Source organism: Lineus longissimus, chromosome 5 (genome assembly GCF_910592395.1).
Source record: "Lineus longissimus chromosome 5, tnLinLong1.2, whole genome shotgun sequence".
In the NCBI taxonomy this organism is placed as follows: Eukaryota; Metazoa; Nemertea; class Pilidiophora; order Heteronemertea; family Lineidae; genus Lineus; species Lineus longissimus.
This window is the reverse complement of record NC_088312.1, coordinates 7981783-8009699: the sequence shown is the minus strand read 5'-3', so window position 1 is coordinate 8009699 and position 27917 is coordinate 7981783. Positions and strand designations below refer to the sequence as shown.

Genomic DNA, 27917 nt, shown 5'->3' with positions numbered 1-27917 from the left:
TGGTATAGGTCTTTAAAGATGTCACTTGGCAACATGAGCTCTGTCATTCAGGCCCAACATTGGCATAATTACTAAGCTGTCGGTTGCCTAGTCACCCCTCAATCCATTCTTCAGTAGCAATTTCCATCATTAAAAACATAGATAATGATAAGATTCAACAAAAACTTGAATTCCATTTTAATGTGAGACCTCCATGCAGAGATCATTTCTAGAAGTAAAAAAAGCCACTCATCCTTAAAATTGTCATCCCGAAAAGTTTCGTTTTCTTCCTTGAAAATGACATGCAACAATTGCCAGTTACTTTAAACTTTTTGTTTCTTCCAACCTTGTCAGACCTGGTGTCGTGGTATCGTTTCATCAGCAGATCAGCGTTCTTGACAATTGTCATGCAATGCTTAGATTCCGATGCAAGTTCCTTGTTTCAATTGATTATTGCTTATTTCTGTCATTCATCCCTTTGCGGAGAATCTTGTGTTTTTCAGTCGCCTTAGAGACAAGTTTGCATGTTGTCTCTGCTGTTGAACTTCGACATTTCACACCAATAGTGCGAGAATGTTTGATGTGTTGCTAGTTTCGTGTTCGAATTGATTGTTCCTCCAGTTGATCCTTAGCACCAGCAGAGAATCTTTTGTTTTTCTGTCTCTCTGGGTATCTAAGGTAGAGTGATACAATTATAGCACCAGTACAATTATAGCCCATGCAGTGTTGAAAAGACCTGATAGTACACATCAATGTACACTGAGACTGTAATTGTACCAGGGCTTGACCTTATCTTACAGGTCGGTGTGGGGTTCTATGCAGGTCTGCTCGAACTTAAGTGACTATAAAAAGGAGCAGGCCTCTCAGTTACATGTACTCTAAATACACACCGTCTAACAGTGTGTGTGCACCCAAACTAGAGGACGTCCAAATGTGGGCGGGGCTCCAAATGGGGGAAGGGAGGAGGGGGAGGCTCCTGAAGCATGTTGTTGAGGTTAAAATGGTCAGATGCTCTAGAACACCTTTAAATGAGACAGCTAATCAGACATTAAGTTACCCTCATTATTATGCAAAATGGTTATGATCTCATGATCATATGCCATACTTGGTGAACCCAGAGATGTATTTTCATCTCAAGTGTGTTCAACCAGCCCTCTGTCTTGCCCTGTCATGTTCTAATGTTCAATACCATTACCGGAATGAGTCAAGGGCATTATGAGAGCCATTTCAGCCAGACTGTTGCACTTGGTCTATACAAGGTTTCCTAGTGTGCCACTCTGGAGGTTTGAAAAGAGGGACTCTATGGCATGTGGGTGGGAAGAGCAACTCGTGATGATTGCATAGGGGCAGACCCATACGGGACAGGGGGGCATGTTTGAGAAAATGTTCATTCTGTTATTCTAGCAAGCAAATAAAAAATGATGCTTTTTGATGATGACTCCAGCAGTGAGCACCACATCAAACCCCGCCGGCCAGATCACATCGAGGAAAGGGGGGTATTACATGCATTTAGCTTTCATTGAGTCATCCGACCAGTTGCATCTCAGGATTCGACTATCAGATTTATACCTTTGATGTGATCCCTCACTTGACACCGCAACCCTGGATACTCGAGTGCCATCATCGGGAAAAGATAATCCTCGTCACAGATATCACAGCCAACGACGATTACATGTCATCAACCACTTTTTCAGTCTGATATTCTCAGGCGAGTTTCAGTCTGATATTTTCGGGTGATATTCTCCAGTAATACTAGACTGCAATGCAAAAATTCAGGATACCATGAACCCGCATCTCTCTGGATCATTCCGCCCACCAGCGGCAAAGTTTTTTTTATTCCTCGATGACAAATACTTTGCAAGATGGCGGTGAATATAGAACAACACATATCGTTGGAAAGTAAAAATGCGGGATTGCATTTGCAGATAATGGCCAGAATGATTCATCAAGTGTGTGTCTTTTAAAGGTTAAGGCCTGTAGATACACGTAAAGGAGATGAATATCAGAGGGATAAGAATAAATATCAAAGATGTAACAAGTGTCTTTGCCAAGAGCTTTCATTGCAGGCGTCTTGGATCAGTATTTCGTCCACTCACAGATGGCAGGACAAAATGAGTTGATTGGTCCTGCCTGCCATTTTGAATTTCTCTCAGCCAATCGGTATGCTTTTTTGTGTGAAATACAGCAAAGCGTACATACTCATTGCATCCTGCCATCTAGCGAGTAGATGAGGAACCAATCTGGAGGAGTGTGCAAGTAGCTGCACTCGATAGCATTACAAGTTGCTAAGTGCAAAATTTTGTCCTTAGAACATATCATTTGAGATAACGATTCCCATAATCAATCTGCCTCTTCATGTTGGGCTGTGTTTTGGGATAAAATCAGCTGCTCAGTAACATGGCAATGATAATAAGACACATCCAATTGACTGATCTGGAGGAGGAAGACACCGGCTGCCGTCTCTGTCAGATGTATCCTGCTAAAATCAACTTTGGATAATGAGACTAGAACATATAAGACAGAAAAGCATCATCAATGACCTTTTGTATTTTCATGTATTTCTTATTTAATTTAGAAATTTATCTGGTGTGTTAGTCAGCTCTAGCTGCTTGTTTTCTACTTCGAAAAAATCCAATATTTGGTCTCTGCTGGTTCGGCATCGTGAAAAAAAAGTTGTCATGTAATGTGTCAAAACCAATACTCATTCATTTTAAATTTGCCCTGAATCAATGTGTGACCTTTAAAGACGTGATGGTGCTATTTACCTCATTAGGAGAAAAAAGAGAAAATCGAAGTTTATTTTGAACCTCAAAAGCTTATTACCGAGAAAAGTGCACTTAGACTAATTTGGCCTCTACTTGCAGTGTGTTTTTTCTCCGTTCATTTACGCTGATTAGAAGTGCTACTTCTTTGAGAATCAATCACAAAGAAGCTAGTTCTGGCAGGGTGGAGTGCAGGTGACCTGGGATGGCGTCGGGAGGGATGTAACTTGTCTTCAGGGAAAAAAAAACTTCCTACAAAATGGAGTGACTCCCACGTGTGATAGGGTTAACTATTTCACTACGATAGCCCTGTATTTCAGTACAGAGCATCATGACATATGCAACAGAGTCCTGAAGTACCAGCCTGATGATGTCATGACACACATGCACTTACTATGAGGCAATACAAAATACATTACATTACATCATTGCCATGAAAAACAACAGAAAGCCGTAGAGACCGTGGAATGTTCTGTAGCAAACTTCATGGTTAAAAATCACTGTCTCTTCTCTAACACAGAAAAGGAATCATTTTCATTACATTCTCATAAAGACTTGAAAGACTGAGAATTGTCAACCAATCATGGCACACGACTTTGGGAAAATGGAGTTACCATGGCTGTGTGTTTGGTTGTTTGATAACAGAACCTATCAGAACAGAAATTAACAATTAGCAAGAAAAATTTGCAATTGATTTTCTGGGGAATGCGTTGATGGACCATTTAAAGTCGCAGCTGCTGAGATTGGTCTTATTTCCATGGCACTGAGTGGCGTCTGTAGATCAATCGTGTTGGACGTTTGAGGAAAGTGCTATTGCTGGTTACAAGAAAGAAAGCGCTGTTCATTTGAATCTAACTGAAAGGTGATGGACTAGAAAGGACTAATTTGCAGGCAAATCCAAGTTTTGAACTTCAAAATTTGTTGCCTTATCCACTGCTTCCATTTACTATAAAGAATTCTGTGAATTTTAAAATGTCACTTGTATTATTGAGACTGTCATTGATTTGTTTGTCTGTGCCATAGTAGCGGTAATGCTGTTATACACTTGGGTCTAATTTGCTTTACTGCACAACAACCTGTACAACTACCACTGTGTAATACTGATATGACACCACGCAATATCATGTTGTTGGAAATTGGATCATCAATAGAATGCTAACTTACATGACAGCTGAGCTTTTTTGATGTGTAAAGTATTTAAATTATGTATGCCGACTGCAAAAATGGAACATTGCTCATTTTGGAACCAGCTGCTGCCAACTTCTATAATCAGGAGTAAGAGTAGGATGGACTGTAGAAACTCAGAGTATTTCCAAGTCTGTGTTCAAACAAATGGGTGTTCCTTGCTGAAGCATACTTTAAAATAGTTGTTGCCACTCTGTTTATTCAATATTCTTACAAAAAATGTGTTGTAGTAAATTCAAATGATATACAGAGTTGTAATGACTCTATATCGATTCAGTTGTAAAGACTACTGATGTCTCCCCCGCCCGAAGGTTTAAATGGCACGTTTCCAAAGAATATGCTTTTGACGGTCCAGTGGCGATGACGCCCACAGCCATTGGCAGTCACGGGATCAATAATCTGCTTTTTTAGGTGCATTATCCTAAGTATCATCTATTTTATCCTCCACATTAGCGCATCATACATCACTGTTATTAACGCAACATGCATTATGTTGTGCTAATTGCAGTGCTGGTGACCGTGGAGTTGAATTAGCCTTGTGAATTATTCAAGGCAGCCTTTTTTTCTCCATGTTTTGTGTCCATGCCATGTTTTACTATTACTAAGAGACAATGATGCTCAAGTGCTTCGCAACGAGTGATTTATAACCTTTTACAGCCTTTTTGCACCCACACAGTCGACATGATGCTGCACACAAAAGCTGTCTAGTGACACTGTAACAGTCGTTGGGCTATACTCTCCAAGATTGAGAAAAAAAAGGTCATTTGAATGATATGATGGTAAGCGTAAATTGACTGAGTTGAGATGATGTTGTTTATAAAAGCTGTCTTGTGACACTGTAACAGTATTGAGGCTGCACTCCTGACACATACAAGGCACCAGTTTATTGAAGAAAACAGGTAAAGGCTTTTGAATGATATGGTAAGCCGACATTGACTGAGTCAAGATGATGTTGTTCACAAAAGCTGTCTGGTGACACTCTTACAGTCTTGAGGCTGATGTTGAGAAAAACTGGTGTAGGACTTTGAAAGATATGGTAAGCCACAGAAGACAAACACGCCCACCTTCACAACTGTCTGATAAATATCAAATGGTCATGTTCCTTTGAGACCTAGCGAGAGGCCCAGGAGTATCACAACATCAAGAGTATAGCTGTTACCTTGCAAATGGTTTAGAGTAAATGAGAAACCATTTGGATTAACATGTGGGTGGACTGGAACATTTCTGTGTTGTGAGTTTTTATTTGACTTTCCTGAAGATTGAGGATTTGTGCCTGATTTGAGTGGGTGTTTGTTTTTATCTTGGCTACATGTAAGACAAAGGGATGTATATCATGACACACAGAATAAAAGTAAACCTTTCTTTTGTCATGAAGAATGGTAATTCACCTTATGACAATTGAAGTGCACAGGTTGATGAGAACATTTGTTTTGTGAAAGATTTTCCAGATCGAGAGAAGTCAGTTGATACTTTTAGAACCTAAAGTAAAACTTGGCAAAAATATAAAATCAGCTCAGCCTCATGTATTTCCGGTTTGACGATGTATGATGTATAAGCGATATCATCGGCCGCTATTGATGTCACTATACTCAGCGGAACTGATAAAGTGATACTCTTTCAGTGTGGTGTCAAGGGGGGGAAATTGCTCTGGAATATTCATGACGTGGTGTAAGTGAATGTGAAGGGGTTTGGAAAGAGGTGAGCAAGTTCCTCTGTAGTGAAAACTGACGTCACATTTTGATTCAAGCCAGTTTGTTCAGTAAGATAAGGTGGGACAATTATAGCACTGGTTCATTGATAGCCTCACTCAATCTCACCACTTTACCTTATATACAAGCTGTGAAAACATTTGAGTTACCCAGTAATTGTTACAGGTATTCCCTGGAGTCTCCTTTTATGATCCACTCCATACATCCTGATTTCACTCAACAAAGTCAGTTCTCGCTATAGTTCACCAAAGCAAAACTTACAGTGGGTGTAGGTGTTGTTTAGGCATGCCTAATTTGTTGTTCCTGCAAATAAAATTAACTGCAAACATCATTAGAAATCAGTTTGTCATTGCAAGTCAGCCAGCATGCTGAGAATACATCAATAGCAAATTTTTGGAATTGGTGCTCTTGTCATGTCTTGCCAACTCCACCTCAATCAGAACTCATTTGAGCCTACTTTAACGAAAACAATGACACCCACACACTTTAATCTTTGGTCTCCTTTGCCTCGCCATGATCTTTACTCATTAGCTAGTCGGTGTGGCTTATCTTTAAAGTCATCACTGTCGCCCATTTGAAGTCTAAAGGTTAAAACACAATGGGATGTACTACGACGCCATGTCCGAAGGAGCAACATGTAGGTTGCCAATAGGTCCAATCTTAATGTAATGCGCAGTGGCTGTTTGAAGCTGAAAGTCATTTCTGTTGTGAATCATGCTTATTTATTCTCAGGGTACACGTTTAGATTCACTCCTTTTCTGCACTCGAACAAGAAGAAAGGATATGACATGAAACTTGAAAGAGAAAAAGTCCCTGTGGTGCGCCAGTTCCATTTCTGTCTCATTTAGTCATTGTCTTGGGACACCTTGTCTCCACTGAAACGAAGAAGCAAGCTAGGGAAGATGAGCCAGAAAAATATGTTGGCTGGGTTTCAACCAAAGCGTAGAAAGCGTTCAATTTAGCACATTTGAATTATTTAGATGCTATTTGCATGCATTATGAGTTACCAGTTTCGCCCGAAGTATTGATACTATTTTTATTGTGATTTTCTCGAGATTCCCTATGGTGCTTTTCGTGGTATGAGCATCTGCGGGAAATATATATGTGAAGTAGAAGAGTATGTTCTTTGTTGTTCATTTCAGAATATCGTGAAGATACTGGTATTTTGTGATGTGTATTGGTATGTGATACAAATGCCACTGAAAGCTTTTAAAAGCAGTTTTATTTGACCTATATGCACATGTGAGATTAAAATCTGATAATAAAGAAGATAGAGCATTTTATGTTCTTTTAGTTTAAAATTTGTCTTTTCAAAATATGGTGTTGTATAGTTCTTTGAGATGATCCACCTCAAGCACAAGGAATTCGCATGATTTGTGTAATGAAAACCTGACAAAACCTCGAAAACGCACGTTCAGCACTCTGTCTGTCTCAGAAATTCTTTAAGTAATTTGCAGCACACGCAGTGATGAACAGTTTGATGGAACTCACTGCAATTAGTGTTATTTATTTGAACAAGTCTTTTAATTAGAGTCTTTGAGCGTTCTCTAAAGAAACTATCGGAAAGGTTTCTTATTATTTTCTCATGTTTCATTCGTTTGCTCATTGTCGTTTATGAGGAAGTGTTTTACTTAGTTTTGTTTCAGTACATTTGTTTTCCATCTCTTACACAAACAGCAGTCCCAATCTTCATATGTCCTGGGTAGATTTCTTTAGGAAGTATTTCTATTGACAAAACAGGCGACATTCTTCTTGTCTTAGCAATGTTCACATCTTAGAATAGAGTCTAGGGATACTGAGACAGTAAACTGGATACTAGTCTAGTAGGGGTGTTTTCAGTACATTTGTTTTCCATCTCTTACACAAGCAGCAGTTCCAATCTTCGTATGTCCTGGGTAAATTTCTTTAGAAAGTATTTCTATTGACAAAACGGGAGACATTCTTCTTGTTTTAGCAATGTTCACATCTTAGAATAGAGTCTAGGGATACTGAGACAGTAAACTGGATACTAGTCTCGTAGGGGTGTTGCACTGCAATGAAGAGATGATGGCTTTCATTGCCAACTGGATGGCTCTTTCTGGCCTGAGGAGATCAAAGCAAGTAAAACCAAAGCTTTATATTGACCATTTAGTTGATTAAAACCTTGTCAAAGGGATATGGTTTCTTTCTCGTAATCTTGAGCATTTAGCTCTCCATAACGTCGCTTCAAGACCGGCTTTCATGAATGAAAGGAATTTTGTGTTGGGGTCATAAATGAAGGAACAAGCAAACCTAAAAGTAAAACTGTGTCAAGGACTCTGAAGTTTAGATCCTTAATCCATTGGTTTCGATGAGTTCGGCTCCCATCCTGTAATGAAAAGCGTTCCTGATCCCCGATTAATCAGCGATTGAGATGGATAGCCATATTGCAGACTCGGTCAATGATGGTGATGAACCTCTTGTATTGATTCATTAACTTTGTGTACTCAGTACCTCTTGTTATAATCAATACTCTGGCTGATAAGTCTGCTGTCTCCCGATGCGTGATTAACTGGTATTAGTAACGAAATACTGTCGGTGATATTGCATTCTCAACTTGCCTAAGCCTGCTTCACTAAGAGTGTGATCTGAGAATTCTCTAACAAGAGTGGTACCCCCAGCTTTGACTTAAGCTCATTGCAAACAGGCGGTTTATATTGATGAGACCTGTAATTTAAATTGCATGCAAGGGAAACACTTGTTTGCAGTGCCAGTGGTCATCACAGGTCATACCTCTCAGCAAATTTCTGTTTTCTACCAGAATCCCACTTTGATAACGTGGTCACCTTGATGTCATTCTATAGCTCACTTGGCGGTTTACCACCAGACATTGGTTAGTGCTTCAGATGCTATAATAGGGTATTGGCTTTGGCATCGGCCCGCTTAGGTCCCCACGGGTACCTTCATGTCCAATCTATCTGAATTATATATGATCGTCATGTCAGCAACCATCATCAAAGTCACCTGGTCTGTCGTTGTTGTCATCCAATTCCCCTTGAAGCTGTCTCTAGTGTTATTGCTTCGTATGCAATCTAAAAGTGATCAGAATTATGATGTTATAAAAATGCCTTTCCAAGTGTTTCTTGCTTTGCTATGTCCCTTGAGAACAAGTTGTCATGTCAGTAAAACTGGTTCAGCTTCGTCATTAAGAAGTCGAACTAATGGATATCATCCTCGAATTTCCTCCTTGTTTCCAGAGTGTTGGCTTGCTCTCGAGAAGTTTACTATGGTGATCCTTCTGAGAGTCAAACCCATGACCTCCTAATTATAAGCCTGACACTCAATGCCACTGATCTCTCCCCGTAAAATACTGATATTTGCATCTATTTTCAACCCGTTCATCACAATTAAATGATTTGGCCAACTAGGTGAGATTGCCTGTTCATCAATTCAATGCAATACTCAAAGAGTTCTGTGATTCCTTTTATGGACTGCATTATCTCACAACACTCTTATTTCTAAATGAACAAAGCAAAGCTGATTTCCTTTTTGCCACTTCATATGTCAGACATATACTCAATATCCTTTCCGAGCTACCAACTTCCTCCTAGAAATTATTGAGTGGGCTGAATTGTACTTGGTGAACATCGCATTGAAATCGATACCGAGTTGGGCCATGAGTGGATTACAACCAAAAATTGAAGTTGCTCTGAATTTTGACTTGAAACATCGGACTTCCTGATTGGACAATTAGCATTGTTTGCTGCTAGCTTTTAGCAGCCTTCTACCGGAAGCTTCTCCAATTTTCAAAACGACTTCCGATTGTTTAAAGACTCACTTTTCTTGAGAGGCCACATCTTTATCGAAGAGACGTCTCCTTAAAGTCGTCAACAAAGTCAATTTATAAGAGCTATCTCGTCTGTTGATTTCATTGTCTTCTTGAAGCAAAATTAGTTTTTGTTTGTATGTTGCTATCTCAATTGCTGACATTCTTGTTGTGAGTACCAATCAATGAATATATGGCGGGCAATGATCCAATTGTCATTGTCATTTCAGTGCATCTAGTTCGATATATTAAGCAGTCGATGCTCCAAGTAACGATGTCAGTTTTCTTGTGACCTTGGTTACACTGGCAAAAGAGGGATTCAGCAAATTCAATCATCAATGAACCATTTAGGATTGCATGACCTTATTTGCAAAGTGTCTCGGGTCCTGCGTGGTTGAGGTGCAGTGGCAAAGCCACTTACGTGATACTTGGAAATGAATAGGTGTAAGCTTGCTATATGTTTGAGTTACATCAGCTGTGACTGACATGTGATGTCCTCGTGTATCCTTGAGAAGTGTGCATAGGCTGAGAGTGGTCATCGATATTTCCATATATCATAAAGCTGTGAGCTCAGTTGCTAATGGATTAGTATTGATTTGTCAATCTTTTCATGATTTTCGTTAGCTATATTGAGATGATTGGTTCTACTGCGATTCCATTTTTAGCCACAGCAGCAGTTGAGTTTGACAGGTTTTGACTCCGTCATGCAATATCAACTTTCATCATCTCAACAGCATCCTGTTGGATGGATGTGTGTTCTGGTTCATTCTTCCACTTCTCCTTTCTTCGGACTCAACGGCGAGGAACAAAAGCTACGTTTGCTCAACAAAAGCCCACATCAGCAGTTGAGAAATGTGTGTGGCTTTTGTGGCAGGAGTCTTTCTTCCTACTGGTGATTTGCTTGGATTTTAGAATACACCATCTGCTGGGGGTAAAGGAATTTGCTAAAACGAAGTAAAACTCTTAGTGTCAGGTTGAGGGTCAGTACCATTGACAGTGTTTCGAGTCCACCATGCATTACAGACCTTTCTACCTTGTTTGTTCCTGTTAAACAGATAACTTGATAAAGTGGACAGAAGTATCATTCGCGGCTATCTCCTCTTCCTGCCAATTAGGCTCAGGCTATCGGCAATCAATACCCAGTACAAGAACTTCCTAATGGCTAATTGGTCAATTTGAAGGTAATGGTTAAGTTTGACCTTGATATCTGATAGTAAATGAATGTATCAGATGCGTTATCATATTGACGTGACCAGCAGAGACAAGTTGATAAATGCTGGTGACTTCATCTTCCTAATGGTATTGAAGTGATTGGTAGTTTCTCATCTCAAAATAGACCTGAAGATAAGACCTCTTACTGGAGTTGAGCCACAAGCATGGGTTCCAAGCAAGCAAAATAAATCTGATCCAACCCATTGACACAAAAGGCTTTGAGATTGCGATGCCCTCGAGCCAGATCAGTCCTAACCGAAAGTCGGGCAATTTGGTTGTTTGGGTCCAGTCGTGGCCAGCACATATATGCCCCTGGCAGTCGGGCACCAACCGGTATCTTCCTAGTGGGGTGTTTCTTCCAATAGCTAATGGTGAATTCCTGTCGCCTGAAAAAAAGTTATTGACAAGTGCTCCGCATGAGCTATGCTAAGGTAATTCATCTAAGAGATGGAAAACTGAACCGCCTTGATTTATTCTTTTTATTTCAGGAAATGCACTGGAAAATGGTTGACTGATCTATTGCCTGCCTCATCGTTTACTTGATTAACATAGAAGAACTGTTAGTTAATCAATAGGGGCTATTAGCTGCTGATGTTTAAGATGAATTTGGCACTCCAATCAGTTTATGAGATGTGAGAATTAATAGCCTTCCCTTTAACCTTTGCCGATAGAACTGGAAGTGATTGGGAAAGTGGTGCTCTGTCTCTGCTATCTCAGTGCCACATCCAATGCCTGCATTGTTTGTCAAAACAACACAAGTTGCTTTCTAAAAAACTATGTTACCATTCAGGTACCCCCATACTCTCACTGATATCACCATCTAGCTACTACTATTATGATATTATCTCTTATATGAAGCTAACTCAGGTTTCAGTCACCATTTTCAGAATGCCTATCCATTGATCCCATTGATTAGTTTGACTGTTTACCCCATCTTCTCAAGGAGACTTGCAAAGGGGTTTCCTGAAACATTGACGTTAATGACTCAAACACACCTGGCAACCTTTCTGTTTGTATTGATCATGAGGATTGGACGCAGGGGAAATGCCGACGAACAAGAAGAACGCCAATTTCATTGCACCTGTTCATGGTTAACTCATCTTAGTTCAGGACAATCGAAGAAGGGCTTCCCGATGGCGAAGGTTGACATTTATGAATCCAAAATACAACTGGTGACCTTTCAATTAGTGTTGATCATTGGGATGGGACACAGCTGATGACATTTAGTCGGCAGTGGTAATGATGACTAGCAGAGGAGCTGTCTCTCTTGTCAAAGCAGAGAGTCTGGTCAGGTCATTCTGGTCAGCCTGCTTCAGGGGGATGTCTACGTTATTTCAAGGAAAAAGTTCATACTCGTGGTACAAGGGAGTTTAAAAGCTTGACATTTAGGACTTGAATACAGCAGGCAACCTTTCAATTGGTGTTGATGACTTGGATGGGACACAGCTGAAGACGTTTAGGTATCAAAGCATCGGTAATGATTACAAGAAGAGATGCTGTCTCTGTTGTCAAAGGAAAAAGTCAAGTCAGCCTATATACCATCTTTCAGCAGATTTGAAACGAGCAAAAAGAAATCCTAATATTAACAAGCAGATATGTGCTAAGAACAGTTACAGCTTGTAACAAACCAAGCTTGCCATTAGTCGTGACTGATGCCAATTCTTTTCTCTAAACCTCTCAAACACTAATATAAACTAAGTCTTGTGCAGTCAATCTACTTTGAAAACACTCAAATCATGTGATGCAAATTACTCGCGCAGATGCGTGTTCACTCAGTGAGTGAATCCTCTTCTTGTGTGATTTCGTTCTATAATCGAAACAACCAAGCTTTCTAATTAAAGTTACCTCAGATACTGCTTTCTCCTTTTCTGCATCTGCCTCTGACATTTTGAGATTCTTTTTATAGCATCGAGTATACATTGATCCCTCAGAGATTCAAAGACATCAAAGAGGGTATACTGACACTTTGTTGTCAGTTTCTTGTCACCACAACAAAAGACGAGTATACTTCTGCTGTCAAGGAATAAAATTGTGCAATGGCTTGTGAAATTAAAGTTGTGATTTTTCTGAGCAGTTTGAATGGAAATAGAGTGAGTTCATTTCATTGATTATTAGTAATTGGCAAAAGATGAGCACTTTTGTGCAGTGCTGCTGCATATGGGTTAAAGACACCAAGTGGTGTGCACAGAATCTGTATTGTGAGCCGAGCAACAATGGAACTGATCGCATCAAAGGTCTTGAATGTATTGAAAGAATACTAGGTATCGTTAGATCTCCTCATGAGCTTCTTGAATAGAAAAACATCTAATGGCTTTTCATTCTGTACATTCGTTTGCAGTAACGTGCTTTGATTATATTGGCTGATTCTTTGATAGGTTACTGGAACTAACAGATGAACTGATTACTTCAAGGTTCTTGAAAACATTCTCAGTATGACAAGGCCGCCTTGACAGCATCTTACGTAGATGATTGTCCAATTCAGCGCATTGGTTTGCCTTCCTGTGCCGCTAGTACTGACAAAGGAGTTGATTACTGGGAAATTCTTGAAAGGAACCTCCAGATATCTTTATCTAGAAGGAAACCTAAGTATCATGAGACTGCCCTGAAAGCATCTTGGATATTTGCAGATGACCCTTCATTCAGAAGATTGTTTACTTTCTTGTGCAGACCGTACTAACAAAGGAGCCACTATTACCAAGAGTCTTCAATCATCTTAAAGCTTCCACTTGAGCTCATTGAAGCTAACGGCCATACTTGTTTTGGTTAGAGCAAACCATCGATATCAGACGATTTATTGGCGAATCTGCTACATGAGGAAATTGATCAGCAGACGGATCGATATGTTGACAACAGCTCTATACGCCATGGAAGATAAGACTTCGTATACCATGACTGGAATGAATGGTCCTCGATCAAACCGTTACTGGCCTGCGGTCATAACCCTTACGTGTCGATGATGTTGTACACCAATGCGTACTTTCGTCATCTCTTTCAAAGCTGTCTCTTTGGGAAGGGCAGCAGTCTCTTGGGGCTGGAATTTAGACAGTCAATTATGTTGGTGACAGAAAATTATCGATTATCAACAACACCAGCCTCTGATGCACAAGTTAACCAACTCCCAGAACTGCTACCCTTGACCATGATACCTCTGCCTGTATGACCTTTATCTACTGGCATTAGGAGCAACAAGTCCTCAGCAGGCATTTGGAGATGTCACGATGGAGCCTTATCTAACTGGTCTCTTGCCTCGCAGTCCAAACCTTTCACAACCAGGGCAGGGGTCGATCAACCCGCAGTCGGGAACTGACCTAGTCATGACAAAATGATAGGTTTTCCAATTAATAGCTGTGCCTTGCCGAGCTGACCTTTTACGTCGGTCGTGATATCCTTGATCAATTTGGCACAGCTAATCAATAACCAATAAAGGCATCAATAAATTTACCAATAATTCACAGATTGGTGTTGACGTCTGCCATACTGAGTTACGTCTGGTGCCAATTTAATTCAAGCGACAAGTTTACAGCAAAACATTCACTCCATCATTTCCAGTGAATGAAAAATGTGATGATTTTCTAGCAAGATGGGCAATCTTCGACGTCATCTTTCCATTTCCTAACTGTGTTTATGACATGCACAGTTATTTTTAGCTCTATCTCAGTTCGTGTCAAGTAATCAAGAAATTCAGTTGAAAAACTGATGGGTTTTGGTACTGGTAAGTGCTTAAATGGAAAGTGACAATAGACATACCATTTTCCAGAGAAGCGTAGCATTTCGAAGTCTCTGTGTCTTCTTCAAATTCTAGAATACCTCATGCACCCATGAGACATTACATAAATTTTGATTAATATTGATGAAAACATCCTCAATCATTGATTCAGATCTTGTGACTGTCACTTGCCAGCTTTGACTTGTGAAAACATATGGGGTCCTGTCCTCATTATGGTTAAGGTGAACCAGTCAATTAAAGTCACTTATCTCTTGCTGTGATTTGGTAGTCAGAATGATGTTGAAAAAGCTACAGAGCAGGCTATTTGCTACTTGATTTCTGTGCATGCCAACGAGCCTGATATTGAATCTGATACACAAACTGCAACTGTTCAACTTTCTCTGTCTGGTTGTAACATCCAGGTAGCTCTATTCTAATGCATCATACCATTACGCATAAGCCTGATGCATGAGAACCTCTCCCTGTGGTGGACAAGAATTGAATGTCGGGCTGGCAATGCTCTGCCTCCTTTTATTGGCAACTGGAGGTAGGAAGCCTGCTAAACCCTTCGCACATGTCCAGCTAGCCATTAGAGGTCAATCTCGTAGGGTTGACTAATAGAGATACACTGCCTAGCAGTTTCAGCAACAGTAATGACACTGTGCACAGACAATTACGTGCCCAGTATTCAATTTACTGGAAGAGCTACAAGTGCCGTGAAATTGTCCGGGCTGGGCCTGAATGATGCCCTCTGACATTTCCTCCAGGAGTAATAAGACGCTCACAGCTGACTAATGTTTACACAAAGGTTATGGCTGACCATTACTTATACTATAGTTGACGTGTTGCAAATGAATTCGGAACAAGATTTATGTGTACAGGTGACCTACATGTGACCTTGGGCAAGGCACTTTTTACGACTGATGTTAACGCATAGGTTATTATGCGCCTCTTATTTACGCCTACATGTACTGCATCATATCACTGAAGTAATGTAAATGTAACTAGACTTGTGTGTTTATAGAACTTGCAAACTTGGGCAAGGCACTTCACCAGAAGCAAAGATTTGAAAGGAATTACTTTCGAAAGTTTTACTGCAGTGTTGACTCAAATCTTGTTGCTTCTGAAGACCAGAAAATATTTGGCAAAATGTTGGCAGTTCACAGTATTGAAAGTGACCAGTCACTTGCAGAAAGGCCAAGACACCTCAGACAAGTATCTGTGGCAGCTTTTCTCTGTCTCCTGAAATGACCTTTACAAAACAGTCTAAGAGGATTAGTGCTGACTTGATGTGTTTTTGATGAAATGGCTCTGAAAGCGACTCTCAGAAACCTCGCATTTGTGTCAATATGTTTGAATGTCTTTTTCACTCCTCATGCGCGTGACCTTTAGAGTAATGTGAGTACTGGTTTATAATCGGAATCCATTGCACCATCTTGGGGATGAAGATAAAGACCATCTATTGTTGATGGTATTTACTTAAGAAAGTTGGAAAAATATGACAGCTCTGATAAGGTAATGGATGAAATTGCAAGAATTAATGCTCTTAGGTTCACGGTATTGATTTTGCATAACATGTATATCTTGGTTTAGTTGTGTTAATTTAGATTCACTCTTTCATGTCAAAAGCGAAGTGTATGGAGGTTAATGCAGCTGAAAAGCAAGAAATACAGCCGTCTTGGATGCTTTGATAATCGATGCAACAATGAGAACAAATTTGCATACTTACCTGCCCTCTATAGCATCGTGTAATTTCTACAATTTTGAAAATTTTAGGTTACTGTACCTGTGGTAGTCAAACTGCTGGTGATTGTTGCAAATGTCTGATAAAATATTCTGAGAAAATTGGTGAGTATAAGTAGAAGGCAACGAAAATAACAGCTGGTAGTCATGCCGATATTGAAATTTAGCCTTGTAAGATATTGCAATAGTTTGCGGAAAGACTAACAAGTTTACAATACGATAGTTTAGAAGAATAGACTAGTTTTTGTTATCATAGGCTTTGTAAGTTTACTTGCTTTTAGGCCTTTTGGCATGTGCAGTTGTAAGCTGAGTAGCATTTTGACCTTGTGTAAAAAAGAGGGGCTATTAAGCTCTACAATATTTTCTCATGCCCATGGTTATACCTCACATGATTCTGGTCTGAGCCAGTCGTATACTATTACTCCAGTCTTTATGACCAGCAAAGTCGATCATCAAAGATGGAGACCCACATGAGAACACACAAAGAAACCGCTGATGGATAGGTGTTGTACTCAAAATGTAATAAAATCCCTGCGATCGATTTATATCTTTTGGTCGGAGCAGATTGGCCAATAAGCCATAAATCAATGCCGGCGGCAGACTGGTTATGAGAGCGGAGTTTCATTGCGTTGATTGGAAGGTGCGAATGTTGGGGACAGCCGCTTTGGGCAGTGGGGCTGAAGATTGCTCGACTCTAGGCAACAGAGTTGCTGTTTGTGTCTACCCATAAGTATTAAGTTTGAATAACCCTTGGTCTCCATAACGGTAAATTTACACTTGACCCCAGTGAAACTGAATGGCAGCCAAAAGGAGAATCTATTTGAAATTACTACTGTGAGGTTGTCAAAATGCTAAATTGAATGGCCTTGGCCAAAGTAGCAATTTCACAAAACCGTGAAAGCAGATTGCTGCGAATATTTCGGGTGTACAGTCCAAGTAGAACACACTTTGTTATTCAACTGCAGCAACAGCGATTTCAAAACATTATTGGATTATGAGCAAAGAACTGTCTCGCCCACCAGTTTCCTAAACATTGGAGCTACCTTCATTCAGATCTCCCAATTCTAAGTGCTACCCTGGAGATAACCACATAAACCTTGATGAATTGCTCTATTAAAATGGATAAGTGAAGTGAAGCTCATCTGATTTTAGACAACTCGGTCAATAACACTGATTAATTGGTGATTTATTGTCAATCAAGGTACCCATTAAAGCTATGCAATTTTGAAATTTGTAATTTAATTTGAAGAAATCAAATTTTGTAGATATGTACAGAATAATAAATTTCAACAATCCCGTTGTGTTGTCAGATATACAAAATATGATTTATACCAATATTCAGCTAAGTTGCATGGAAGGTAACTGCACAACGGTATTGTGTGTTTCCATTTCCCTGACCTACCATCAAATGCGAACGGCCTATCTCCTTCAAGGTTCTGCCTCTTCCAGTTGTCTCATTAGCGAGATAGTGGACAATTGTGGCAAACCTAAGAATGGCTCCCAGTAATGGTTGGTCAGTCTGTGTTGGCTTATGCAGATTGAGCACCTGAACTTGCCCGTTCCTGAATTCCTATAATTTCAGTAGTTAGTCTAACAGCAGAACGAGCATCTTCAAAATTTCGTGGCATTGAATGCAACCCATAAGCCTAGGCAGTATGCATTTTGTCTTACAAGAATGTTTAGTCATTCAATTGCATCACCATCTGAGAAATCCGATCCACTATCACCAATATTCTTGATTTTCAACTAATCTGTGCAGAAAACACCTTTAAACTTTGACCTATGCTTTCTTCATCACCCGAGTGCCGACATTCTATGACATCTTTGTCCCAATGCTGGCATTTGCAGCTAATATGCTACGTAATTGGTGCTCTGCAATGGCGTAATTGCTGTTGATACAACATTATCAGTTGATTCCAAGCCATCTTGACGATTACTCCAATAGTTATATTGTGCATCGCAGTACCGGAATATTTTTCAAATATGTGATATCAACTGTAATAGTCAATGATTGTGGGAATTACATAAGCTTGCTATAGGACACTCTATCATAATGCAATTTCTGGTGAAACTGTTGATGCGATGTCATCATATTTGGTAAGGCTGTCGCTTCAAAGTTGCTTTAAATCGCATTCTGAAGGTTAGATGGTTCACCTGTTATTGGAACTTTGAATGAACAAGATGAAATTCCTCTTTTGATACCCCCAATGATGTGAAGTTTATATAGATTTGCCTTAGGGCTGCTCGAAATTCCTGTAATGCACGCTTCCAAGAAAAGAATCTGAAACAATAAAATGAAACTGAGAAATGTTCATCACAGGAAAAGAACGAATGCTGTTAGTGGAAAATCTTGATCTTGAGATATTGAAGTTTACCTAAAAAGTGCCCGAGGCCTTCCAAGTTAAATGTCAATTTCAACAATTTGAGTATCAGATTGCTTACTGATATTTTCCTATGTTCAGTGATTAACCCTTTCACTGAGGAAGCCTGTTTTTGTCCTTCTGTGTCAAACAGTATAGATAGCAATGCTGTATCGCCATCTATAGTATTTGGATGAAAGTAATGTTTCCCCGCGGCTGATGTTATGTCTAGAGAGGCTGCGGCCAAGTGCTGATGAACTAAAATTGTTGTCAGATAGGGCAGCCAGTGATCAGATAAGTTGTGTATGTCCAAAAAGCCTTACATTGTCTTAATTAGTATTCAATCTTGGTCTCTTTCCAGAGAACAAATCAGCAGCCGACGACCTCCGAGAGGCCCTTTCTAGTGACGGATCACCAATTTCGCAGCGCTCCCATTTATCAAGCCAAGATGGCGGCTCGACAGGTGACACCAACATAAAAGAATCCGAATCATCCCGTGGCTTGTTCAGTGACTTAGTGAACTTTCGTGTGCCTGGCTCAACAAATGCTGGGCAACAAAATGGCGAGATTAGGGTACAAAAGGCACGGTCTCGGCACCGGTCAGAAAGTAGTGATAGTGACGAGGAATTGCCAGAAATGCCCGATTTGATTCCGAGTGGGAAACAGAAAAAATCTGGTAGCCGGACTCCTGAATACACTCAACAACAACAACAACAACAACGTTCTCCAGATTACTCACCGCGAGGTAATAAACCTATAGACCGACATTTAGATCTCAAGAATATTCCACGTACGCGGAAAAATGTGGGACCTGGAAGTATGGCGTCGTCGCAGGATGAATTTGACGTGGAAGATCTTACCAAAGTTAAATTTCACCGGATGTCGAAGCATCGACCAGGGGACCGGACACCATCACCGAGTGGTGGCGGTCACGCGCGGTCATCTAGCGGTAAGAATCTTTTTTCTTCCTCAAATCTAAAATCTTATTTTGAAAGTCTTTGCTCATTTCGACAGCATGTAGTGAGTATGGTATCTTCCTTTGAGTTAATTCTTGATTTGCCGTCACTTTTATGAGTTGAACATTGCCGATATAACGTAACATTGGGGACTTGCTGATGGCAGAATCATCTTGTAAAAAAATGTCTTGTAATCGAACACTCTCTAATGCGAATTTTACTACTTCCAGAAAATATCAATTTACAGTTTACAGATCCCAGTGAGGTGATGAGTACACTTGAAAGCATTTCACAATAAAACCTGCTGAAGCCTCAAGTTTTGAATTAATCTGAATATGTTGCACTCATTTACCTTTGCAAGTTCAGTTCAAATTGAAAATAATTTCATTTCTAATTCAACTTGGTCAAAAACAGGTGTGCATAATATGAATCAGATGCACAGGTGTCTCGATCCGGGTTGACACAAAATTCGTTGAACAACAATTGAAATTCTTGTTATTGTGCTTTGAACATGTGTTTCATTTTCGCAACTCTGATCATTGAAATATAATAAGATATTGATTTTTTGAAGTGGATACCGCCATCCATGAACCTTCATAGGCCTATGTATTGGTGCTCAGTATATGTCACAATGAACAAGTTTCTGATCTAAAATTCCCAAATTTTCAACATGGCATCTTTGATTCGTTCCATCTTCCCCGCTTTTGAAGACAAAAGCGATTCTAAAAACCCAGCAGAGCCAGCAGCAGAACCAGATTCTTCCCCGGGAAAACCGTGTGATGGAGTTGAATCTGGTAAGGAAAATGGTTAGTTTCGATTCCGGCAAATTGGTAATGACTCTTCGGGATGCTCTCTCAATGTGTTTTTTCTTTGTCTTCTTCTGTATGTGTCCACTCTAGATTGAAGATTGATAAACGTTTAGTCACAACGACTAAAATCCCTCTTGGGCGTAGCTGTACTTTGTATTCCTAATGGCATATAAGTCATTATCTCTCCAAGTGTGGGGGATGATCATTGCACTTACAGAACTATAGCGATTAGTAATTTTATTGGTATTCTATATGAAATCCTATCAATGATCAGTTCCCTGTTCGCTGGCATTGATTCTGTTAAAGTTTGATGCATCAATATAAGCCTTCAGGGACAGTGACCTATCAGATATGAACAACTGTTGCATTAAAAGCCTTAGTCTCTTTTATTTGTAAAATTCAATAAAGAAAACATGGTAGTGTACTTTATAAAGGGCAACTCTTGTTAGAAGCTTTAAATTCAGTGTGGTGTGATGGTAGACAATATGCCTCCTCCATCTTCACATCACCCAGGTTTCGGTTGTTCAAGAAGAGTAATTTGCAATGGTGTATTTGTATCATGTCAAGGTCAACTTGACCTCGTTTATACCCAAAGCTTTGAACAACCTGGCCCTTTTTGTGGAAAGCAAGGAGGCTGGGTCTGTGCTGCATTGGCTATTTCAGGCCAGTTCAATGTACCGAGTGGCATGGCAGAGCCTCAACAACCTTCCGCTTACCGTGCTTCCATGGGTCACAGGCAGTCTCAGCAATAGATCGACCCTGTGATGATGATGATGATGATGAGTATGATATGCCTTTAACTGTTGATAGATAAAACACTGATTCTCACCATTATCACATCGATGATTGATTGTTACACTGCATGAAGTTATTGAACTGTCTTTGATCAACATCCGCTAATTGATGTGTTTTCCGATGAATGAATCTATTATCAAATTAATTAACTGCTTAATGAATCTCTTGGTTGCCTTCAGATCAAAGGTGCAAATGACAAATTGCTCGGACAAAAAAAGTCAAAACTATTCTCTTACTTTGTTGGTGTTCTAGATCTGCCACTGATGTCATTGTACTGATTGGTTTGAAGTAATTGATACCCTAGACAGAGCAGGGTTGTACCAGTCTATCAAAGTTACTTCCGACCTCTCCATTCAGTGCCAGCTGCGATGGTTTCACCTGCCATTACTTTCCTAATGACTACTGACTTCCTCATCTTGGGGAAAATCAGCGGTTAAAAAACCTGAGACATTGCCGCTCATTGACTGAATTACAAGACACAAAATGAAATGCACCCAATCAGAGTGTTGCTTGCATCAGATTTTAGGAAGTTCAATGTTGTAGCAATGATATCCAAACTCGCATTTCCATTGGTAATGGTTGTTATCTTTGCTGACGAAACAACAATGGGACAGGGCTATACAGTCGAACATCTGGTCGTCTACCAAAGCTGTCTTTCTACCTCTGAAGGGAACCAAAAAATGGTTCTAAGGTACTTTCATATATGCCCTTAAACATGAGCTGTTGAATGGCTTAAACACAGAGTAGGTTCTACGCTGACCATCTCCTTTCTCTTCTCAGTTGGTTGTGATCTACTCTTCATTGTTGCTTTCCTAATCTCATCAAGCAAAAGTGCTGTCACATGTCCTCCTTTTCCTATTATGGCCACCGAATTGGAGCCTTTCTTGTGCAATCAACGGTGAAGGCTGCTTTGTCCTCGGGTAATGATGCTGCTAAAGATAGCTCAACAAAAGGATCTCTGTACCTAATGAACCTCAAGGCACAAATTGGCGGCTCTCTTGCGGTTCCCAAAATATCTGGTCAAGAAAGTGATGGTTGGCATCTTCATGATTGAATGTTATAGGTTTACCACACAACTTGAGGGTCTTGTCGTAAGAACATTGTACCCTAGAGGAGGGTGTGTACAATACAAGCATTGACAGTTGCATTAAGAAAGTCCTTGTACAATTCCTGAGGGAACATTTACCAAACGCCCAAACTTGAAAGCAAGCCCTGTGTCTTTGTGAATGTCCAAAATGCCACAAGAAGGCATTATTTACCTCCTTGTTTAGCCAAAACTGAACACCCAGCACTTTGGTCCAAGATAATGAATCATTTATTGAATAAGATGGATGGTTCTAGTAGGTCAAATGTCACATGGCTGACATGCAAACACAAAATCGCTTGATCGGGTTATATATCAAGCTTGTAATTGAGAATATTATTCAAAGGGGAGGCTGATCAAGCAGAGAAGGTAATTGATGATGTTTGCTATTGAGGCATGGAGACCAGCTCTGTGGACACTGGTCTGCTTGGAGGGGCTGGAATCACTCTGGGACCAATCGTTCCGCATCTAAACCTTGCTGATCTTAGAAATATTAAAAATATTATCAAATATCTTTCTCCCTAAATTGGACAAATCACATCATTCTTTCAGCTAAGCTTGGTTCAGATTTGACAAGTTGATGCAAATCATCAGTCTTGTAGCCTAGCTTGCTGCATGATATCACTATTAGTAAATGGACTCATAACCAATGTCAATGCACCAAATATATTGCCAAATAAATCTCCACCTAGTCTTGTTTTCTATTCAGGAGTTCTGTTTCCAGTAGTAGCAGCAGGAAGGAAACGCTCCATGTCAGGACTTATTCAACCCTGAGTAACCCATGCCCCCTCCCCGTGTGCCCTTTTTTACATTAATCACAATTCTCTTTTTAAAAAACCAGATTCAGGTTCGGATGAGTACCTCGAGGATGACTATACACTCAATTATTACAACCAAGAATACCCATCAGAATCATCCGAGGATGAATTACAAGAGAGTCACGAGTTCAGTGTCTATGTTGGGAATGCTTCCTTCGTCTACTGTAAAGACAAAGTTAACCAAGACGCGCCTACGCAGCTTAATACTAACATTCTTCCAACCCCTAAGATTATTCTCACTAAAGACACTGACATGGATGATCAGGCTTTTGACCTTGACACTGGTGACTGTCAACTTCTATTACCTGAAGGCCTTTTAGCTAACAATAACAACATACTTCAAGGTCATTCTAATGATCCCCAAGCAAAGGTGAAGGTCAGGAAGCGCAAAGGCCCAGTTGGCACTGACAGGCAGCTTCTGTTACCTGAAGGTCATTCTGCTGGCAATCACAACAAAGGTCATTTGAATGATCCCCACGCGAAGGTGAAGGTCAAGAAGCGTAAAAATCACAAAAAGCCCCCACCTGTACATACCCCAAAAGGTGACAGAAGTACTGTATTTAAGAGGGCAGTAGTTAATATCATGCGTGCTAGAAGCTTGTTGCTTTCCCAAGACAGCAGTGATTCAGAGACAGACACTACTCAAGGAAGCCTCAGTAGCATCAAGGAGGAGGAGTCCGATCTAAGTGACCGAGAGGGTAAGAAGTTCAATTCAACACTACCTAGCTTAGATTTAGAGGAAACAAGTAGCGCACCTCTACAGTCTAACATAATGAATCGGCGGGATAGTCCTTACCATTTGTATACTTTAGATTATACCAATCTTATTGACTATGATAGTGATAGCCAAATTGATTCAGCTGCTTCTAATGCTTCAAATGCTAACAACACATGTGCTCAAAGGGCAGTAAGGCGTGTACTGAGGCATCTACCAAATTTTGCTAAGCTTTCTGATCAGGACCGTAGGCAGGTTACCAATGCTTTAAAGCTTCTAACTGAACCAAGAAAAGTAGATTTAGAGCAGGCAATTTCAAGGGTCGTTTCTTCTAACCAGCCTGAAAATGTAGCAATTCAGGGAGGGGGAAGTGTAAGTGGTTCTGGTCCCAACAGTCCTCAAGATTTGTATGTTGAACTCTTTCCTGGTACCTATAAAAGGTTCAGAATATTCAAATATGACGGAATGGTTGAAGCACGGGAAAATCACCACAGAATGTTCTCTGAAAGCGATGAAGTCAGCGGCTCAGTCAACGATGGTGAAGTTTTCAAATCGTCCGATGCTTTGGTATCAACGTCCTATACAATGGTTGGTAAACGACCATCAATTTCGTACTGTGAATCTATTGAATTAGAAGTTGAGTCAGAACCTCCTAGTCCTAATGTAAATCAAGAGGTGGTTCTTCGGACTCAGATGAGGACACGGGAGGAAAGGGCAAAGGCAATAGAAGAGGCTGCTGCTTTCCTTGCCAAGCACTGGCCAGTCTTCCCCGAAGATTCTGTGTCTGAGGAATCAGGTGCATGTAGTGGTGCGGTGGAGGGTCAGAGAGAAATCATTACAGCTGGGAAGATATCTGAGATGAAGGCAATGGCAATTGAAAAAGCTGCAGACATCCTTGCAAAAAACTGGCCAGTTTTTCCTGAGGAAGCTGGCTGTGTCGTTGGAGCTGAGGAAGAGTTGGGAGTGGTAGATGACAGTGATGTGACAGCACGTCAGATCGAGCCGGGACCAGACAGCATGAGTGAAAGCATCACCTATAATGATTTTGTCAACTGCCTCTCCAAGTCTTTGAAGAACTTGGTGCAGTTGTCCGAGAAGTCCAAGCAGAACATGGGAGGCACTGACATAGAGGAGGAAGAGATCAGACACCACGGAGATCATGACAGTAAAATCCAAGTACTAGCTTCTGAAGAAAGGCAAAGGGCACTAGAAGAGTGCACAAAGTTCTTGGCAGCTCATCCTAGAGAGTTTTTAAAGTCTGATAACTTAAGTATATCAGAACTCTGTGGGCGACCAAGTTGTGTTTACTGCTCTGAGAAAAAAAGTTTGATGGAACCTGAATGGGTTGGGTCTGGTTCCGAAATACTAGTAGATCTTGATGGTCCTGAGTCACAAAAAGCAAGATACCCGGGTGGTTCTGATGATGCCAATAGGACTAATCAGCAAAATGTCATTTGGTCAGACATTGATGTTGGTGGGCTTGACATGCGATCTGATGATTCAGACTCTGAGCTATGCGTAGAAGTAAAGGTCCCAGTTGAAGAGTTCTCCCCCTTTGACATTTCAGCAATGCTGGTCAATATTGACGCAGCTGATGAACAAGTTGATATTGATGATGGCATCTCCTATCCTTCTGCTGTTGATATTGCAGGTGAGCCAAGTGCAAGAGAAGACCTTGGCGCATGTGATGGAATGGAAAATGGTCGGGAAAAAGAAATGGTTGATTCGGCAGTCAAGATGGACTCAAAAGCACCTGTTTTCATTAATGAAAATGATACTTTTCCAAAGAAATTTGTCATAAAATCTGAGTCACCAGTGTCGAGTGTTAAGGCTGTGGAAAGCAATGCAGAAATCACGTCCCATGAAGTCAGTTGTCCTACTAAAAAAGAACAAGATAGTCCAAAGAATAAGTTTGTCATTATGGCCGAGTCACCAGTATTAAATGTCAATATACCATCAGAAATTGCAAAAGAAAGAGCATCTTCCAGTGTCATCAAAAGACAATCATCAATATCCAATGCAGAGACTGGTGTTAGTACTGAAGTTGCAGCTGATGTGGCTACTTCTAACAGTGCTCCTTCGGCTGGGAGAAAGGAAGCTGGCGGTCGAAAGAAGTTTGTAATCAGAGCGCAATCACCTGTTTTAAGCAGAAAACTACAAAGTGATCAAACCATTTCTGAAGAAAATGACCTGGTTAAGGTCACACCTTCACACACACCTTCAGAAAGTGATGACGAAATGAAGATTGGCACCTCTGTTGGAGACTGTCCCAACAGGTCCAGATCTAGGAAGAAGGAGTTGGAGGGGCCACAGAAATTCATAATTCGGGCCCATTCACCAGTATCTTGTGCTTCTAATTACCGTGGAGAGAAGCGTCGGCCGCTTGAAGCTGGACTGAAAGATAAAGGTAATACAGCAAAACGAGCTGCAATTTCCCAAAGAGGGGATGACGTTAAAGACCGAAGAAAGTTTGTCATCAGAGCAAGTTCACCAGTTTCTCATGGGTATTTGAAAGAGATAAAGAAGGAAGTCCATAGCAGTGATGATGATGTTTCAGCACCAAGTGGGTCATATCCAGTTCCCATTGATAAAAACAGTGATGTCGAAAAGAAACAATTGCCTGTTTCAGAACTCATCCCTACCGATCTAGATAATCCTGTCAACAAACTGCCCGAGCAGAAGACATTTCAAACATTTTCTGAAGCTGGACTTTTTAGTTCTGATGAAGATACAGGCGTTATTGAAAAAGAAATCGTTGTGCAAACTGAAACTGGCAAGGAGACACTTTCTTTAAATGATGCTGAACATGTGACACATGTTGATTCTGAGGTTGCACTTATAATGAGAGATGTCCTCATACCTGAGATAATTGTTTCAAACTTTAGTAGTGATAGCGACGAAGATGACTACCAATATGTTGCCCAAAAACTTCCTGAAGATGATGAGATTTCAGCACCAAACGCAACGTATAGTCTGCCCAGTGCAGTAGACTCCCCCAATAATCGCCCAGCTTTCGTGACTGTGCCATTGTCACCAAAGAAAGCTGACCACTCATTATCTCATTCAGAGCTACCCGAGCTTGAAATGCGTTCAATTGGTCGGACACCTGGCAATGACATCGATTGTAAGATATCAGAACAGCTTTCAAATACGAACGATGGCCAGTCAGATTATAATCCAGTCATTTCTGACAATGACAGTGAAGAGGAGCTCACCATGATAGCGGAAGAATTCAATGAGAGCATTCTGTACGAATCCCCAGGAGATGTGAGGACACTTGTTGGAGTCTTCAGTACACTTTCACCTGCAGCACATCAAGATGAATCAAAAGATCAAGCAACTCCAGCAAAGCGTCCAGTATCTCCAAGTCTTCGATCCCGGCTTGATTTCTTTGCCGATGACCAACCTGACTCTAACCCAGCCAATTTTTCCATCAAAAGCAGAAATGCACCTGGTCTAAATCTTATGGAGCAGAAGCCTGAGCTTGACCCATCAAACAAGTTAACCTGGGAAGCCAGTGGCCAAGAACTTCAGGCGGACACAAGTACAAGGAGTGACGAAATTGAGAGTGGTTTCCAATTGAGAGTAGAGGAATGTGCTGAGTCTGAATCTGATGACTTGTCTGAGGAAGAGAATGATGATGAGCCAAGTGGTTTAGTTCTACCCGGTCATGGTCATGACAGGGATAGGAGGTGCTCAGGTCAGAGCATCGGTGAACATTCAAAGGAAGCATTTGCTTCGTTGACTGCCCTGCTCGCTGATTTAGAGGATGAAGAGGAGGAGTTTATGTCGGGAGATGATGGTGATGATGAAGAGATGTCGGATGGAGATGATGATGTTGAGGGTGTGCAGAATCAGTACGCCGGTCTGCTTGATGGAAATCATTTAGAAAGTGAAGATGACGAGAGTAGTGGAGATAGGTCAGATGATTCTTTGGATGACAGAGATGCGGCTAGAGGGAATCGCAAGTTTGGTGCAAGAGTTGAAAAAAGGGATGGAGAGGTGCAAAACAATGATGAGATTGCGTGTTTTGGAGAAGGAGAGGAAGACACCTTCACCGATGTCAGTGATGTTGATGACGGAAGACTTCCTTCTATACCAGAGGGTGAAGAAGAAATTGAGAGAAGAATGCAGCCCAAAACTTATTGTGAGCATGGAATGGAGTTGCAAACGGAAGATGACAAGGACTCCATTGATGAGAATGGGAACCAGGAGCATTTGGAACCAGAATTCGACAAAGATTCTTTGGATGGTGAGTTCAAAGATATTGATAACGACAGGACCTTTGATTCAACTGATT

At 40.7% G+C, this 27917-nt stretch overlaps 1 protein-coding gene across 15 annotated transcripts in view; it reads left to right on the top strand.

Moving 5' to 3' along the window:
- LOC135487843 (synaptotagmin-like protein 4) overlaps positions 1-27917 on the top strand; it is a 72364-nt gene that overhangs the window by 6451 nt on the left and 37996 nt on the right. For 12 of the 15 annotated variants that reach the window (XM_064771949.1, XM_064771950.1, XM_064771954.1 and 9 more), the window contains 3 exons: positions 16114-16185; positions 18802-19389; positions 22926-23600. In XM_064771949.1, the coding sequence (XP_064628019.1) occupies positions 16114-16185; positions 18802-19389; positions 22926-23600 (1335 nt within the window). The remainder of the gene's footprint in view (positions 1-16113; positions 16186-18801; positions 19390-22925; positions 23601-27917) is intronic. The other 3 variants (XM_064771958.1, XM_064771961.1, XM_064771962.1) reach the window with 2 other exon arrangements.